Consider the following 19,833-nt stretch of genomic DNA (forward strand, 5'->3'; position numbering starts at 1 on the left):
GGTTCTCTTAGGAGGTTTAAACAGTTATAAAATCACTGTCCACTGCTCTCTAATAGTGATCTTTGCGACGTTGAAGCTGTGACTGGTCATGGTGTCCTTGCTGTTAACGTGTCCACTTTTCCTTGATTAATGTCCCACTCAGCACAGCTAGCACTGACTTCACACAAGCAGGTGGTCAATTAAGGCAGAGTGGATACGCTTTATTTTTACGCACATTATAGTCTATGGGTCCATGAAAACCATGGACACAACATGGATGCTATAGGTGTTTGGTCCATGGTTTTCACGCATCATTGGTAGGAGATGCTCTGGAAACCAATCTTCAGCATAGAAGTCCGTGGGATACAGATGACATACGAAGGGAAAATAACAGACACATGGACCAAACATAGATTTTTCACGGACATCTACACAGATGAAGCACTGATCATCTTATCACGGATGTCATCACGGACGTGTAAAAGAAGACTTGGTTTGAAGCTACCCATACACCCTCAATTGTTGATACCCGAAGGCTAAGTCAGCCAACGCCTGTTCTTACTGACTCCCCAATACACAAGCACACTCATATGTCCCCTGTGAAGTGCCACCTATATTCTTGAGTCTGCATTATTATTAGTTATTATTATCATTTTTAGTGATGTTCCTCTAGAGCAGGGGTGGCCAACCTTACAGACACAAAGAGCCAAAAAATAAAAAGTATGACTACCAGGAGTCACAAGCTATGCATTTACACACGAGTCACCGTATTTTTCGCCCTAAAAGATGCACTTAGGTTTTAACAAAGAAAAATAAGAGAAAAAGATTTTTCATCAGATCTGAGGTCTGATAAAAAATATTTTTTTCTTATTTTTCATTAGTAGAGAAAAAAAGAAAAAATCTTTTTTTCATCAGACCTCAGATCAGACTCCTAAATCAGATCCCCAATCCTCATCTGACCTAAAATAAGATCCCCAAACCTTATCAGACCTCCAAATTAGACCCCCCAAATAAGACCCTAATGCGCGGATCAGACAACACAAATCAGACTCCCAGTGTCAGACCCTCAGTTCTCATATCTCCCCCCAATGCTCAGATCTCCCCGCCCCCAATGCTCAAATCTCCCCCCCATGCTCAGATCTCCCCCCATGCTCAGATCTCCCCATGCTCAAATCTCCCCATGCTCAAATCTCCCCATGCTCAAATCTCCCCTTCTCAGATCTGACCCCATGCTCAGACCTGACCAACCTATACTCAAACAAGACCCCCCATGCTCAGATCTGAACCCCCATGCTTAGATCCCCTCCCATGCTCAGATCTGACCCCCATACTCAGATCAGACCCCCATGCTCAGATCAGACCCCCATTTCTCAGATCAGGACCCCCCCCCCCCCACTCAGATCAGACCCTCATTGCCCAGATCAGGAAATACACTCCATGCTCAGATCAGAACCTCCCATGCTTATATTAGATCTCCATGCTCAGTTCTATCATTTAAAAAAATCTCTTCCCTCTCCTGCTCGGGCACCTGCTACTCTGCAGGTCTGACACACTCTCCACTGTGACCTGATGAACACAATGTCAGGTCATAGTGCGAGTCTCCACGTACTACGTTCTCACACCGTGTGCATCAGGACGTAGTGGAGAGGGAGCTGGAGCTGCAAAGTAGTAACAGTGTCCGATCAGGAAAAGAGATTTGAGCATGGGGTGGAGAGTGAGCCGTCTGACTGCTTCACTGCTCCACAGCTAGAGCCGCACTTGAAGAAGCAAAGAGCCGCATGGTTGGCCACCCCTGCTCTAGAGGGTACCTTTGATGAGGCACCATAAAACTATAGACAGCGTGTTCAGTGTAGACCACTGGAGCCTTATTTCTGATGACAAAAGAGAGAGGTTTGCATGCCCAATTATATCATTTCTATTGGACTTTAAAAGGTTAATAATTGTAAATGCGAAGAGGGGTGGAACAATTAAGACACTGCTGTATTATCCAAATATATCCTAATATATGTCTAAAGGGGTTGTCCAAAAGTGCTTTAAATACTGGACAGTCATGGTTAGGAAATTGTATTTCCTGCTGTAAATGTGAAAATAACAAATTTTCTGGAAATTTGAAGACATGTGCCATCACTATGAACATGAATTTTATTTAGTGTATATTTTATGTAAATGTTCAGCTTTGTATGATTTTTACTGGATAAGTAACAATACTTAAACACTGGAAGCACAGGGGTCCCAGCGTGTAACACAATACAGCACGGCAGAAGCTTATGTATGGTTATAAATCTCTCATATTGTCCCATGGCCTGATGAATTTGGGTGTGAGCCAGTTTATTTTGGCAACAATGAGGCTCAGCTGGGAAGAAAATGAGGAGGTCAATCAAACCGTGACCTGGAAATACACCACACAGAACATCACTAAGAGCCACATACAAGTCTAGCCTATTGTCAAAATCAGAACATCACAGGAATACATGGCACACTTAAAGGGGTAGCCCATGATTAGTGTTAAAATGGAAATCAGGTGCCATAGAGTACATGACAATACCTTTCTAACAAAACTAGAACAAGCCCTGTACCTCACATGGAACCAGAGTTCCCCCATTTATTGCTCCAAATGCTCTGTTAGTTTTTTTTCAAGTTGGCAGTTCAGGGGGGTGTCCTTTTTAATACAGCTCAGGGAGTGTGTCCTTTATCAGGGGACACGCCCTTTATGCTACAGGTCTCTCCTTATCACAGTTCAGGGGCTGTGTACTTTTTGATGCAGCTCAGGGTATCTGGGTGTGTGTCCTTTCTGCTACAGATGAGTGAACTTCAAGTCTTGACGTCTGAGTTCAGGTTCGAGTTAATGATAAATTGCATTATGGAATCTGTTACCAGGGACTATAACGCAATTCCATGACGGAATGCATAACGGAATGTCTTTACAGGCATTCCGTTATACATTCCGTCATAATAGAAGTCTATGGCCAGTATAACGGATCTGTCCAGTTTCTGTTATGCAGGAGAGGACTCCTGCATAACGGAAGAGGAGAGGACTTCTGCATAACGGAAACCAGAAGGATCCGTTATGCAGGCCATAGACGTCTATTATGACGGAATGAATAACGGAATGCCTCTAAAGGCATTCCGTTATGCATTTCATCATGGAATTGCGGTATGGTCCGTGGTAACAGAATCCATAACACAATTCAGCATATACCCGAACTCGAACTTCAAAACTTGAAGTTCACTCATACTTAGTCTCTACCTATCACAGCTTAGGGGGTATGTCCTTTCTTCTGCAGCTCTTTCCATATAACTGTCACAGTTTCTAGCAGTAGATACAGCTGGTGACAGTTGATGGATGTAACTGAGCATGTGTAGATAGAAACAAGTAAAATAACAAACAGCAGGTGCCAGCATACAGATACGCGTTATGGAATAACTCAGTGACTATAGTACATTTTTATTTACATTTTACATCTTACATCTGTACTCAATCCAACTTAATAAAAAATGAAAAATGAATTCTAGACATGTTTGCAAATTTATTAAAAAGGAAAAACTAATATTTTGCAATGTCATAAGTATTCAGACCCTTTGCTTTGACACACAAATTTATCTCTGGGGGCCTCCCATTTTTCTTAATCATCTTCGAGATGTTTCTACACCTTGACTGGAGTCCACCTGTGGTAAATTCTGATGATTGGACATGATTTAGAAAGACACACATCTATATAAGGTGTCACAGCTGCAAATACCAATCCATGAGGAGGAAAGAACTGCCTATAGAGCTAAGAGACAGGACTGTATTGAGGCACAGATCTGGAGTAGGGTACAACAAATTTCTGTTACACTGAAAGTTCTCAAGAGCTCAGTGGCCCTCATAATTCTAAAATGGAAGAAGCTTAGAATGACCAGGAGTCTCCCTAGAGCTGACTGCCCCGCCAAACTAAGTAATTGGTAAGAGAAGTAACCAAGAACCCAATGGTAACTCTAACTGAGCTCCAAGGATCCTGTGTGCAGATGGGAGCAAATTCCAGAAGATCAACCATCACTGCAGCACTCCACCAATCTGGGCTTTATGACAGGGTGGCCAGAAAGAAGGCTCTACTCAGTAAAAGGCACATGAAAGCCACCCCCTTCATTGGGGTTTGCTAAAAAAAAAAAAAAGCACCTAAAGGACTCTCTGTCATGCCCTGCTCAGGTTATGTGCGGAGGTCTTCCAGGCTAGCAGCACATGTGTAGTTTGTTTTGTTTTGGGTTTGAGCTGTATCCGCCTCCTTCCAGGTGCACTGGATGGGGTCGTTTGTATGAGTTTAAATTACTCCCTTTCCCAGTGTCCTGTGCGGGTTATAGCTTCTGTTTTGCTCTGTGGAAGGAAGGAAGGAAGGAAGGAATTGCTGTTTCTGCTCAGCTACAGATAAGTTGGTTTTGTTTCTCTCTTGTGTTCTTTCTAGGCTGTTAGGGAGACACCTGCTCCCTCCTTGCTTGAGGAAGAAGGCTGTCTCTTTTCCCCTTTTCCACTATCTTAGGGATCTTAGGGTTTCTTCAGTCTTAGGCACGGGGGCACATTTACTTGCACCTTCAGGGTCTGAACGTGGGCACAGAAGTTCAGGGAGAGTGGGTAGGGATTTGCTAGGAGGTGACCTTTATCCACAGCTTCTGGCCTAGACACTTGTTTCTTGGTTTTCTGTGTTTCTATTGTATCTTGTATCCTACCCAGCGTGACACTCTCAGACGGTGAGAAACAAGATTCTCTAGTCTGATGAAACCAAGATTGAACTTTTTGTCCTCATTCCTAAGCGTCATGTTTGGAGGAAACCAGGCACTGCCCAATGACATCCCTACCTACAGTGAAGCATTGTGGTGGAAACATCATGCTGTGGGTATGTTTTTCAGTGCCTGGGACAGGAAGACTGGTTGGGGTTGAAGGAAAGCTGTATGGAACAAAGTAAAGAGATGTTTTTAATGAAAACCTGATCCAGAATGCTTTAACCTTCAGACTGGGCTAAAGGTTCACCTTGCAACAAAACAATTACCAAAAGCATCCAGGCAAGACAACATAGGAGTGACTTAAGAACAACTCTGTCCTTGAGTGGCCCAACGAAAGCCCTGACTTGAACCGAATGAAACATCTCTAGAGAGACCTGAAAATAGCAGTCTCCATCCAACCTTACAGCGTGTGAGAGGATCTGAACAGAAGAATGGCAGAAAAATCGCTGCCACAGGTGCTTCAACTAAATCCTGAGTAAAAGGTCTGAATACATATGTCAATTGTAAGATTTTCATTTTTACTTTTTAATAAATTAGCAAAGATTTTGAACATTCTGTTTTCACTTTGTCATGATAAAGTATTGAGTGCAAAATGATGGGGAAGAATTTTTATATTTTTATTTGATTTATTTTAGCACAAGGCCGCAACATATCAAAATGTGAAAAAAGTGAAAGGATCTGAAGACTTTCCGAATGCATTGTATTCCAGCACTGGTACATTGCTGTATAATGGGTGAAGTATACACATATAAAATAATTCTGGACTTAGGAGCAATAGTATTCATGCAGTACTGCTCCTAATAGCGCTCCTGGGTGGTGATAGACTCCCTAAAACTAACCTTTCCTTGTATATTATGGAGATGCATATACATCAATATATGAATGAGTTCCTGGTAATTAGAAAGATCAGAAACACAGAAATTAATTCCTGCCCATACATTGCTTGTAGAGGCCAGCGGTTTACAGGAGAGGCAACTGTGGGTGCTGACTACCACCGCCTCTCTCTGCATTAAAAACGTAAGGTGCAGTTTAAATCTATGCCATGGTTTCCATATATGACTGAAGCCATGATGCTGTGTCATATCCATCTTATAACAGATATCACCAGTGCCAATGGTTCTAATTGAATTCAATATATAGCCAAAATTATGGGCACCCTTGACCATCACATTCCTTTCCAAAACCATCGGAATTGATATGGTGTTGATATGCAGTTGGGCCCTTTTTTAGCTATAACAGACTCTTCTGTTCTGAGGTTTTCCACAAGATTTTGGAGTTTGCCTGTTGGAATTTGTGCTCATTCAGACAAAAAAAACATTTATGAGGTTATTTACTGATAATGAATGAAGTCTGAATCATAATTGGGGTGCAAATTAAATCCAAAAGGTATTCAATGGGGTTGAGGTCAGGGTTCTGTGCAGGCTACTTGAGTTCCTCTACAAACTTATCAAACCATGTCTTTATGAACCTTGCTTTGTGCACAGGAGAATTGTGGACCTTGAAAGGGCTTTTACAAAACTGTTACACAAAGAAACATAAAATTAAAATATACTGCATCAGTAAAATTAGCCATTACTGGAAACAGATAAACCCTGAAAAAAGCCCCAATGCCATTTTCCATCCACTATCAAATTTTAGAGTAGGCACTCAGGGGAAGATTTATCAAACTGGTGTCAAGTAGAACTGGCTTAGTTTCCCAAAGCAACCAATCAGATTCCTCCTTTCATTTTTGACAGCTCCTATGGAAAATGAAGGAGGTGGAATCTGATTGGTTGCTATGGGAAACTAAGCCAGTTCTACTTGACACCAGTTTGATAAATTTCTCCCTCCGTGTCCTCCCCAGGCATAACCTAGAATTATCCATAAAACTGACATATGCTTTGCACCACTCCAGCCAGCACTCGGGAATGCACGGGTGATCTTGCTCAACTATGGTAACCCAATTTATGATACTTCCAAAGCACAGTTCTTGCATTGAAATCGCTTCCAGGGGAAGTTCAGAGCTCTGGGACCTTTATGACATTTATCACCTATCCTGTCGGGATGACACCTTCAAAGAACAGTGTTGTCGCAGTGACTAAGGTGTAGGTACTGCTATAAAGCTGGCACAATATTCTAGGTAATTGGGGGAGTGAAGGGTACCATAGTAATAGTAATGGTAACTCTGTCATGATCTTTTCTCTTCTTAGTACTTCTTAGGATAAAAAAAACTAAAAGTGTAATGTGGTCCTAATGTGTAGCAAGACAACTGAGGGATGTCACTGGGGTCACTAATTATGAGGTTATAGCTAGGATTGGCTTGGGGTGGGGTTAGGGTTGGACGTTAATTTGGAAAATTTGCTGCAGCATGTGTTTCTAAGTGTAAAAATCTGAGGTTCCCTTTGACTTCCAAAAGGCTTGTCTGATATACAGCCTGGCTAAATACTCACCCAGAGTGCTGGACAACTGCAGTACAGTCTGGCACAAAAAAGGAACAGTCCTTACAGGTCATTCTTGATGGAATGGTCCACAACAGAGAGGTTTGCATTAGAACCATTGTTACTACAAGTATATAAAGGGATTAACCAGGCTAAAATATTGATGGTCTCTCCTCAGAATATCAGATCAGAGGGGTTCTGACACCTGGCACCCCCACCAATTAGCTGTTTCGGGCAGCGACTGGGCAGGAAACCATACAGTGTACTGAGCGGAATCAGAAGGATCTATACACTGTGTAGCTTCCAGGACTGGCATACTGCAGCTCAGTTCCCATTAATTTAAATAGGAGCTGAGCTGTAGTGCCCCGCACAACTACCACATAGTGTATGGAGCTGCCTGCTCCCAGCTCTGTACAATGTATAGTTTCCAGAGCTGAGGCTACCCAAAACAGCTGATCGAAGGGGGGGGGGGGGGGGGGGTTATGGGAGTCAGACCCCCACCGATCTGCTATTGATGACCTACTATTCAGAGGACAATATCTGTAGTCCAGACAGCCCCTTTAACTCCAGAGTGATGAAATGTTCACAACTATTTCTACCTACAAGTAGTAACTGATAAGAAGAAGATTGTGGACAGGAAAACACTACATAAAAGTGCAACCTTAGGCTACTTTCACACTGGCGTTTAGGTTTCCGTTTGTGAGATCCGTTCAGGGATCTCACAAGCGGTCCAAAACGGATCATTTTTGCCCTTAATGCATTCTGAATGGATAAGGATCTGCTCAGAATGCATCAGTTGGCTCAGTTTGGTTCCGTTCCGGGTCCATTCCGCTTTGAAGGCGGACACCAAAACTCTGCTTGCAGCATTTTGGTGTCCGTCTGACGAAACTGAGCAAAATGGATCCATTTTCACTGACACAATATGGCACAATAGAAAATGGATTGGCTATGTTAAGGAAACTGATCCGTTCTGAATGGATGCATGCCGTTGTATTATCTGAACGGATGCGTTTGTGCAGATCCATGACGGATCCGCACCAAACGCGAGTGTGAAAGTAGCCTTATTCAGTTGAACATTTCCTGTTCTCCATGGTATAGCCTGGGTTACCTAACAGTTATCTATATGACAAGTGACATGTTTGCTGAATTTTATTACAGACCAGTCAGCATTTAGAAGTGGACATTGAGGTTGTAAAATAAAATCCATTAGGCCTGGTTATCTGATATGCAACATTTAGAGATCACAGAGAGTTCAAGGTGGGACTACAAATACTGGACTCAGGGAACACCCAGAATTGTGTCAACTAAACACAGACACATCGGTACACCAAACAGAATCAGACCTGTTAGACAATCTAGACCTTTGCTCTAAACACCACCCTGCTGTAGCTATAGACTTCTTGCTCTTTGAAGATTGCCACCTTGAAGGTAATCCTCTGGTTGACATCAGGTCTGTGGACAGAATATGGTCTAGAAAGCTTGCCTCTGAATGTATTATACAAGAATGCTTCCATTGACTGACAGTGGTGGAACAAATGAAGAACAAAGTATACCAGAAAGAGGAATAATGTTCCATTATACAGAAATTAAGATGTCTCTCAATAACACTAGAGAAAAATTTAAAGGGACACTATCATCTGAAAAATCAGTTTCAAAGTAAGTCCTTCACCATGTAGGTTAGGTGCCCCAAACATGACTATACCATTCTTGTGAAAAGCTGGTGTTTTAATCAGGAGGGTATAAGGGTTTTGGTGCACTATGGGCAGGGTTACTCCTTTTTGTGCACATGGCTTCCCCTATGTCATTGCTACCATCAATTAAACAAGAGGAGAAGGCACTGGGCAGCAATATGGCAGAGCAATGGTGCACCAAATAAAGCGGCCCAGCTGATGGTGCACCGGGAACTTTATTTGCATAAAATAAAAAGATTTTCTCAGGATTAAAAGACTTCCATTTCACAAACATTGCATGTTATGTTGCAAGGCTCCTTCCCTACATGGCAGTATGCTTACTCTGAAGCTTACCTGGAGGTGACAGACTCCCTTTAAGCTATCTAATAACTGGGTTGTTCAAAGAGACTAAACTGTTATAAGCTATAGCGTTATCACTTGACGTGTGAGAAGCCGGATATGGTGTTTTGGTTGAATTTAGATTTGACCTTAGTCTACAGAAAGTCTTTGCAGAACAGTTGACCTGCCTTCCTATCAGGGACATGGAAAGATAAGCAATACATCTTAGTGACTCCACATTCAAATTCCAGAATACCAGGGGGAACACAGCATATCTGTGGAACTTCAATGCTATCAGCACCAAGTCACCAATTCTATTTCACATATATAAAATAGGCTTCGTGTATTTGCTTTGTATTATAATGTCTTGTGTCATATAAAGGAGAAAACTATATGTATTACAGTGGTATTACCATCTGACAATGAATTACATATTGATAGAATATGCTTTTGGCATATTTTGCTAGATGCAGGTCTCACCTCTGGGACCCACTCCTATGTCAAGAACGGGGTCCCACCAAGAATGAAGAGCAGGCATGAGCCGTGTCCTCTCCATTCACTGCTATGGAATATCCAAAATTGTCGACCAAGTGCACTTACTATTTTTGGAAGTCCTACAGCAGTGAATAGAGAATTGCACATACGCAGCCGCCCCTCCATTCATCTCCATATAGCGGAACCAGAACTTGGCTATTTTCAGAATTCCTGTACCAGTGAAAGAGCAGGCGTGGCCTGCTCTCCATTCATAGTGGGGCCCAGGCTCGGACTGGCCCACAGGGGTACAGGGGAAATCCCCCGGTGGTCCCCTGAGCAAGGTGGGCCCCTAGTCTCCCACCCCCTGCACAAGTGGCACATAACACATTAGATTTACTGCACTACAGACATATATTCAATGTACAGCACTTCCACTAACCTATGTTCATATAAAAAACTTGTTAAATAATTTATTATATTCGAATGTATGGTACTGTGGGTCCCCAAAATAAATTTTACTGGTGGGCCCTAGGTACCCCAGTCCGACACTGGTGGGGCCCTGGTCTTCAGATAGGAATGGAACCTATACCTTTTGAACATTATGGCATATCCTATCCATATGCCATAAATGTCCAGAGGAGAATACCCCTTTAAAATCGCCCTCTTCTCCTCTACCATGCAGAAAGCAATAAAACTCTCATGATTAATCCCAAGTGTCAGAAGTGATTATTATTAAAGTGACCAAAAACATAATGATAGTGTACAGGTTCTAGAGATCCATCCAACCAAGCCGCCAGTTTACTGATATGTCCGATCTGCCAGTTTATAGAAGTGTCAAAAGCAAAACTAAATACATATAGAATCAATCCACCTAATAGATCCCAGTAGATTGGCGTTAAATTGGGTAATGCGTATGCTTATCTCTATAAGGCTGGCCATACATATTAGGGGAGTCACCTGGCCATACTCTCTTTTGGGAGTCACCTATTTCTCTTGCCTCCTTCATACACGTGCATGCTTAGCTCAGCCATGCATGCATGTGTCCTGTCCAGGTAGACACCAGGCTCCTCTGACATATTGGGGAGAGGTGGGAGACTCCCATACACATTAGATGGTCTTCCGGCTTATGGTAATTTCACGGTAGCTCTTCAGTCTGAATAGTAGGTTAATATAGAAGCTGATCACCTATCACAGTACATGGTAAAGACAGAGCCCCCATCAGGTGGGGTAAAACACCACCACATTTCAGCACTATGCACAAAACTAGTAACATGCAAAGTACTAACAAAATCATAAAAGATGTGCTAAACTGCATTTTATATATAATTATTACATGTACAGTCAGAAGTCACTGTGGCAGATGGTTCCTTTCTTAATTCCCAATGCATTAATAAACTGAAAGCTTCCATCCATTATACTTTTAAATAGCACAAACTATTAACGCGCTCAGGAAAAAATACATATTATGTTCAATTATTCGTCTGCAAGGCTTATTATTACAAATATTCAATTCTTTCGCATTGTACAGAAAAGCTGATCAAGCAGAATGTCCAGACCTGCAATTTCCCTGTATCATATACATGTAGCAAGCAGAGAGCAGCAGAAAATACATGTAGTACTCACTTTTTCAGCAATGCCATTTGTGATTGTAAACTCAAACAAGTTACTCTCAGTATTCTCAGTTTCCTGATTTCCCAGGACAAGAGAGAAGCAGAAGCAGAGCTCGACCAGAAAGATCATGTTAAATCCTGAGGGTGCAGTGATTCTCCCAGGGAGGACTGGCATCTGTCTGTGGCACTGCTGGGTCTCTACATGTACAGTGGGAACATGCCAGTCTGCAGCTGGTTGAGATGCCTCTGAGACACTGGAGAAAGAGGCAGACACAGTCCCACCCCTCCCACACCTCATCCCAGCTTCTCATCCCTCTTCTTCCCACCAAACCTGCAGATGAATGTGCGTTACATCTATGACCACTGCGATCCGGTGCCAGCTGGGCCCACAACAGACTTCAGCACCTGTTGTTCCACTTAAGATACTAAAATCATGGGAATAAATGTATCCAGTACAAGTGCTCCTATTTCCTGAGTGCAACGCTTACAACCACAGTGCATTGTGTGGCCACTTAAATGCCTGCTACTGTTCACCCGGCTGGTACTTGTGCCCTTGTATTATTAAGTGTGGTAGCATGTATATATATTAATTCTTGATTTTATTACGTTTAGCTTCAGTAGTCACTCACAATATTGGATTCTGCGTTTACAGATTACATCCACATGTGCTTAAAAGTAGCCACTGTACAAAGGCAGACCGACTCTTACTGGCAAGCTATAGTCTAAAGCTTCAGGGCAACCGTGCCAGGAGAAACGTGCTGCTAAGCCCCCTGGTGATGCGACAGCAGTGGGTTGATTGCTCAGCTGCTTTATTCCTATGTGCTAGTGTTCTGACTAATGGAGCGCGAGTCATGACCTATCTGTCACGAGGGTATCGAGAACCACGCCTGACTCCGTTATACCCGGGGTCAGGAAGTCGCAGCGGTTGGCTGCACGCTCTATTTAAGATAGGGCTGTTTTCCTTATGGTAGCTTTCTGGGTTTGCTTTGCAAACCCTTTTGGCTCACTCAGGGATCCGTAGCTCCTTCTCCTCAGCTGTTCCTTGTCCAGCACTCCCAAACCTCCTTATATTCCTCTCTCACACTTCTCTGGTTGCCAGAGATAGAGCTTCCTGCCTGGACATCTATCCTGACCCACTGGAGCTGTGTTGCTGCGTTCTCTGACTGTTGATTCAGAACGCTACCCTCCGGATCCCTGTTGGACCTTTGTGGACAGTTGTTGTCGTCCACCTGGGTGTTTGTGTTTGTCTGTGTTTGTCTGTCCTCTCCCTGGTGTTTCCCTCTTAGTGCAGTGGTGAGGACTAGCGATCCCACCGGCCCGTTCACTATCTAGGGCTCATTTCAGGGAAAGCCAGGGTTTAGGCACGTGATCGCCGCACGGGTGAGGAACCCGTCTAGGGACGTCAGGGCAGTCAGGTGCCAGCCGCAAGGTGAGTTAGGGGTCACCACCTTTCCCTCTCCCTTAGGCAGGGCTTTCCCTGTTTTCCTCCCTGTGCGTGACACCGGTCATTACACTATCAGGTTCTGATCCTGGGACTCGGTGCTCTATTTAAACCCCTTTCTGGCCATATACCAGTGACAGTGATAGTCTTGTTTGGGCTCACCAGCTAGGTTCCTGGTTCTTGGATTTGTTTGTGCTTTTGACCTTGGCTTGTCTTTTGACCACTCACTGGTCCCTCACGTGATTTGTACTGTGCATCCCATCTGGTATTTGACCTCGGCTTGTCTTTTGACCGCTCTCTGGTCCCTCACGTGATTTGTACTGTGCATCCCATCTGGTATTTGACCTCGGCTTGTCTTTTGACCACTCTCTGGTCCCTCACGTGATTTGTACTGTGCATCCCATCTGGTATTTGACCTCGGCTTGTCTTTTGACCACTTCCTGGTCCCTCACGTGATTTGGACTGTGCATCCCATCTGGTATTAGATCTAGGCTTGTCTTTTGACTACTCTCTGCCTATAGTTTGTGTACTGTGTTGTCCGCCTAGCTCTGACCAGTTCTGACATGTCCTATTCTTGTTCGTATATTTATATTGATAACCTATCCTCAGATTAGGTCATCAATATCAGATTGGCAGGGAGGCCGACTCCCAGCACTCCCAACCATCAGCTGTTTGACGAGAAAGCTTGAATAGGAAGGAGTCATCCCATTGAAGTGAATGGGAAGGCTAAGATGTAATTACACCTGCTTACCGCCGCAGTTGCAACGTAGAGCAGGTAAACAATGAAGAGAAGGCAGCGCGAATATAAGCACTGTGTTCTCTTCATGCAGCTGATAGGCGGCGGTACCGGGAGTTGGCCACCCACCGATCTGACAATGATGACCTATCCGGAGGATAGCATATCAATATAAAAAAAAGCAGACAACTCCATTTATTGGGAGTGAGAAAAATTATGGAATGCACATGGAAGGTATCCAAATTCAGTAAATCTGTATTTTGTGGACCAAAATACAGACACAGCAGTGTGTATGAAGCTTTACGCACAGGTGGTATTCCTATCACTCACCGTAATGAAGCAAGCTCAGAACCTTTGTCGCCCTCTGTGTTATGCTACAGACTCTATATTCATTCACATGGTACTAGTACACACAAGAAGGAACTTACCAACAAACAGAGATGTCATGGCTGCTAGGCATAGAAACCAAAAGATGAATCATTTATAAAGTTAAAACGTGACTGTATATGAACATGTGATGTCCTTAAGACTGACACTGTGCTGTAATCTGATGTAGGACAACTGTCCCAATAGATTACAGGGGTGCTACTAAACTGTTTGCGGTATATGTGACAACTAGCAGAATTGTGAATGCAGCCCTGGAGTATAATACAGCCTGTAACTCAGGATCAGTCCAAGATATGCAATTCCAAGTACTTACACAGTTAGGCCTCATGCACACGGCCGCTGGGCACCACGCATCACGGATGTGGACCCATTCACTTGAATGGGTCCGCAATTCCAGAGATGCGGAACGGAGTCACGGAACGAAACACTGGAAGCACTACGGAGTGCTTCCGAGGTGTTTATTTCTGTTGTTCCACACCGCAAATAAATATGACATGCGGTGCGGACAGACCATAGACCCATTCAAGTTGAATAGGTCCGGCCCGCAGCACAGATGTTGCCCGTGTATTGGGACCGCAATTGTGGTCCCCAATGCACGGAAAGGCCGCACAACGGCCGTGTGCATGCGGCCTTACACGTTTTATGCAAATTGTATAGTGTTTTTAGGAATACAGTCAGGTCCATAAATATTGGGACATCAACACAATTCTAACATTTTTGGCTCTATACACCACCACAATGGATTTGAAATGAAACAAACAAGATGTGCTTTAACAGCAGAGGGTCAGCTTTAATTTGAGGGTATTTACATCCAATTTACAACGGTGTATGAATTACAACAGTTTGCATATGTGCCTCCCACTTGTTAAGGGACCAAAAGTAATGGGACATAATAATAATCATAAATCAAACTTTAACTTTTTAATACTTGGTTGCAAATCCTTTGCAGTCAATTACAGCCTGAAGTCTGGAACGCATAGACATCACCAGATGCTGGGTTTCATCCTGGTGATGCTCTGCCAGGCCTCTACTGCAACTGTCTTCAGTTCCTGCTTGTTCTTGGGGCATTTTCCCTTCAGTTTTGTCTTCAGCAGGTGAAATGCATGCTCAATCAGATTCAGGTCAGGTGATTGACTTGGCCATTGCATAACATTCCACTTCTTTCCCTTAAAAAACTCTCTGGTTGCTTTTGCAGTATGCTTTGGGTCATTGTCCATCTGCACTGTGAAGCGCCGTCCAATGAGTTCTGAAGCATTTGGCTTAATATGAGCAGAGAATATTGCCCAAAACACTTCAGAATTCATCCTGCTGCTTTTGTCAGCAGTCACATCATCAATAAATACAAGAGAACCAGTTCCATTGGCAGCCATACATGCCCATGCCATGACACTACCACCACCATGCTTCACTGATGAGGTGGTATGCTTAGGATCATGAGCAGTTCCTTTCCTTCTCCATACTCTTCTCTTCCCATCACTCTGGTACAAAATGACCTTGGTCTCATGTGTCCATAGGATGTTGTTCTAGAACTGTGAAGGCTTTTTTAGATGTCGTTTGGCAAACTCTAAATCTGGCCTTCCTGTTTTTGAGGCTCACCAATGGTTTACATCTTGTGGTGAACCCTCTGTCTTCACTCTGGTAAAGTCTTCTCTTGATTGTTGACCTTGACACACATATACAGTCATGTGAAAAAATTAGGACACCCTTTGAAAGCATGTGGTTTTTTGTAACATTTTTAATAAAAGGTTATTTCATCTCCGTTTCAACAATACAGAGAGATTAAAGTAATCCAACTAAACAAAGAAAACTGAAGAAAAGTCTTTTCAAGATCTTCTGTAAATGTCATTCTACAAAAATGCCTATTCTAACTGAGGAAAAAGATAGGACACCCTCACATGTATTCCCTCTTAAATTGGCTCAGATCTCACACAGGTATATCACACCAGGTGCACATAATTAGTAGATCGTTACTCTGCATGTTGAATGAGGCTTGCCCTATTTAAACCTCAGACATTTAGTTTGGTGTGCTCCTGACTGTTGAAGTGAGAGTGAGCACCATGGTGAGAGCAAAAGAGCTGTCAGAGGACTTCAGAAAAAAGATTGTAGCAGCCTATGAGTCTGGGAAGGGATTTAAAAAGATCTCAAAAGATTTTGAAATCAGCCATTCCACTGTCTGGAAGATAGTCTACAAGTGGAGGGCTTTCAAAACAACTGCCAACATGCCCAGGACTGGTCGCCCCAGCAAGTTCACCCCAAGAGCAGACCGCAAGATGCTAAAAGAGGTCTCCAAAAACCCTAAAGTGTCATCTCGAGAACTACAGCAGGCTCTGGCTACTGTTGATGTAGAAGTACATGCCTCTACAATCAGAAAGAGACTGTACAAGTTTAACTTGCATGGGAGGTGTGCAAGGAGGAAACCTTTGCTTTCCAAGAGAAACATCGAGGCCAGACTGACATTTGCCAGAGATAAAGTTGACAAAGACCAGGACTTCTGGAATAATGTTCTTTGGACAGATGAGTCCAAAATTGAATTATTTGGACACAACAGCAGAGGACATGTTTGGCGTAAACCAAACACAGCATTCCAAGAAAAGAACCTCATACCAACTGTGAAGCATGGAGGTGGAAGTGTCATGGTTTGGGGCTGCTTTGCTGCAGCAGGACCTGGTCAGCTCACCATCATAGAATCCACGATGAATTCTACTGTGTATCAGAAGGTGCTTGAAGAACATGTGAGACCATCAGTTAGAAAATTAAAGCTGAAGCGGAACTGGACCATGCAACATGACAATGACCCAAAACATACTAGTAAATCAACCAAAGATTGGCTGAAAAAGAAGAAATGGAGAGTCCTGGAATGGCCAAGTCAAAGTCCAGATTTGAATCCCATTGAGATGCTGTGGGGTGACTTAAAAAGGGCTGTACGTGCAAGAAACCCCTCAAACATCTCACAGCTGAAAAAGTTCTGCATTGAGGAGTGGGGTAAAATTTCCTCAGACCGATGTCGAAGACTGGTAGATGGCTACAAGAACCGTCTCACTGCAGTTATTTCAGCCAAAGGAGGTAACACTCGCTATTAGGGGCAAGGGTGTCCTATCTTTTTCCTCAGTTAGAATAGGCATTTTTGTAAAATGACATTTACAGAAGATCTTGAAAAGACTTTTCTTCAGTTTTCTTTGTTTAGTCGGATTACTTTAATCTCTCTGTATTGTTAAAACGGAGATGAAATAACCTTTTATTAAAAATGTTACAAAAAACCACATGCTTTCAAAGGGTGTCCTAATTTTTTCACATGACTGTACCTACCTCCTGGAGAGTGTTCTTGATCTGGCCAACTGTTGTGAAGGGTGTTTTCTTCACCAGGGAAAGAATTCTTCGGTCATCCACCACAGTTGTTTTCCGTGGTCTTCCAGGTCTTTTGGTGTTGCTGAGCCCACCAGTGCGTTCTTTCTTTTTAAGAATGTTCCAAACAGTTGTTTTGGCCACGCCTAATGTTTTTGCTATCTCTCTGATGGGTTTGTTTTGTTTTTTCAGCCTCTGATGGCTTGCTTCACTGATAGTGACAGCTCTTTGGATCTCATCTTGAGAGTTGACAGCAACAGATTCCAAATGCAAATAGCACACTTGAAATGAACTCTGGACCTTTTATCTGCTCATTGTAATTGGGACAATGAGGGAATAACACACACCTGGCCATGGACCAGCCGAGAAGCCAATTGTCCCATTACTTTTGGTCCCTTAACAAGTGGGAGGCACATATGCAAACTGTTGTAATTCCTACACCGTTCACCTGATTTGGATGTAAATCCCCTCAAATTAAAGCTGGCAGTCTGAAGTTAAAGCACATCTTGTTTGTTTCATTTCAAATCCTTTGTGGTGGTGTATAGAGCCAAAAATGTTAGAATTGTGTCAATGTCCCAATATTTATGAACCTAACTGTATATTTGTTTTGATTAGAGAATATGATTTCAGGATCCACATTTGAATGAGGTAGAAGGCTTCTTTTTCATGTGTTTACTTGTAGATCCATAAGTATGTATCTAGTTGGCGCCTGCTAGGTTTCATGTGCCGCTCTCTTTTCAGCAGACTCTGAATCAGCAGCTGTAATTAGAGTTCAGCATACATTACTTTCGGGTAGAATTAATCATAATTTAATCATCATGTGTGTATCCCTTTTATCACAAATGATTGAACTTATTACAGAATAGTCTTCCATTGACTCTTATAAAGGAGGTCCCCGCTCTCATTTCTCTCCAAAGTGTTTTGACGTCAGAACAGATGCATTTTGCTGCGTTCTGAGATCCCCTGCCGGATCTCAAAACTTGACAGCATAAACACATATGTGAAAGTAGCCTAATTATTGTGCTGTAACATTACTGAGTAGATAATTCATGGACTGTGACATCACTGTGTGCCTTATCCCAGTACTATAACATCACTGTGCGCATATTACATCACTGTGTGCATAATTTTACTATTCTGACATCACCATGTGTTTTATCATGTAACATCACTGACAGTGCAGCAGCCTTAGCCCAGGGCTCCTGGGTATCCCTTGCCCCTTAGGAGGTTTTAACGATTATATGTCCCTTACAGAGCAAGTAGTCGTAACGCCAGTTGCAGTTAAGCAACAAGGACTTGGAGTCCCCTTTAAGTAGATGATGTAGAGTGGCCTACAATGTCTCTGAAGATGTTGTATGCACATGTCACGGTGCTCCTACCTAGATATCCTTGGATCCCAGACATGGTAGTCCGAAGCAGTGCAAAAAGGGGTGAGTAACTTGGATGATAAAGGAATAATTGAGTCTAGAATTGTAGTAACATTGAACACAGCTTTACTTGGCATGAACTTTTATCAAGGAACAATCTTCCAAACTTTATCTTGGTCATCAGCAGGTTTTGGCTTAACTCTGGCAGACAGGGGCATAACTACCATAGTGGTAGACCATGCGACTGCTATGGGGCTCAGGGCAAGAGGGGGAGCAGTCTTAGTTGGGATTGTCTCCTCTTCTACTGTAGGTAAAAACTTGGTCAGGACTCTATCCTCTAAAGGAACAACTTTTAGCAAATAAGGCAGTGGAAAAATGTCCCAGGGGTTATTGAAAGGGTTTAGGCGGAAACCCTTCTGTCCTGTGTGGGGGACCTGATTTGATCCTTGCTATGGGGCCCTTACTTTTCTATGTACGCCACTGCTGACAGGCAAACACTTCTGCAACAATCTCAGTCTGCCATGCAGTAGCTTTCTCAGCTTTGCTATGCTGTAGCTTTCTCAGCTCTGCTATGTTGGCTGGCTTAAATAGGAGACTTTTCCTCTTCTGCTGGAACTTAGCTGTATGTAGTCTGTCTCTTACTTTTATCCAAGGAACTTCTTCCTGGCTTCAAGCTCACTTAGCTTGGGGTTAAGGCAATGCAAGCCCAGGAGGGGGCAAGCAACCATATAGACTTCAGAGGCAGGGCCTCTGGGCCCAGCAGAGCAGACAGTGCTATGCTGGCCAACACACAACCTCTCCCCAGGAGGGGAAGGCTAGACTGACCTAGTCTGACTAAACTCCTCCCTCTCTAAAGAGGGCTGGAATGAAAATAGAAGGTTCCTTTCCAGAGAAACTAGCTCTGCACAGATTTCCATCTGCTGGTGAACCAGACACTTTACACTTAAACATTAATTAGCAAGGAAATACATATACACATTGCAGGAAATGGCAATAAATATATATGATGACACAGGACGCACGAATAAGGATAGTGGGTGTCCAAAGGAGGTGGCAATGCCACTCTGGGGTATTGCAACAGTATTATGCCGGTACTGTGACATCACAATAAGCATTATCACTTTATTGTGACATCACTGCATCGTCTTTGTGCATTGATGAGGCCTAAATTACAATTACATTTCCATATTCTATACTTACTGCTTAAAGGGACTGTCTCACTTCAGCAAATGGCATTTATACATATTATACAGATTTAGTTCATATAAGGCACTTACTAATGTATTGTGATTGTCTATATTGCTTCCTTTGCTGGC

At 43.1% G+C, this 19,833-nt stretch overlaps 1 protein-coding gene across 1 annotated transcript in view; it reads right to left on the reverse strand.

Moving 5' to 3' along the window:
- Positions 1–11,498, reverse strand: part of ITIH5 (inter-alpha-trypsin inhibitor heavy chain 5) — a 112,646-nt gene extending 101,148 nt beyond the window's left edge. Inside the window, exon 1 of the mRNA XM_044280041.1 lies at positions 11,258–11,498. Coding sequence (XP_044135976.1) covers positions 11,258–11,419 — 162 coding nt within the window. The 5' untranslated portion in view covers positions 11,420–11,498. The remainder of the gene's footprint in view (positions 1–11,257) is intronic.
- Positions 11,499–19,833: the final 8,335 nt, after the last annotated feature.

The sequence above is a fragment of the Bufo gargarizans genome, chromosome 2 (assembly GCF_014858855.1).
Source record: "Bufo gargarizans isolate SCDJY-AF-19 chromosome 2, ASM1485885v1, whole genome shotgun sequence".
NCBI classification, from domain to species: domain Eukaryota; kingdom Metazoa; phylum Chordata; class Amphibia; order Anura; family Bufonidae; genus Bufo; species Bufo gargarizans.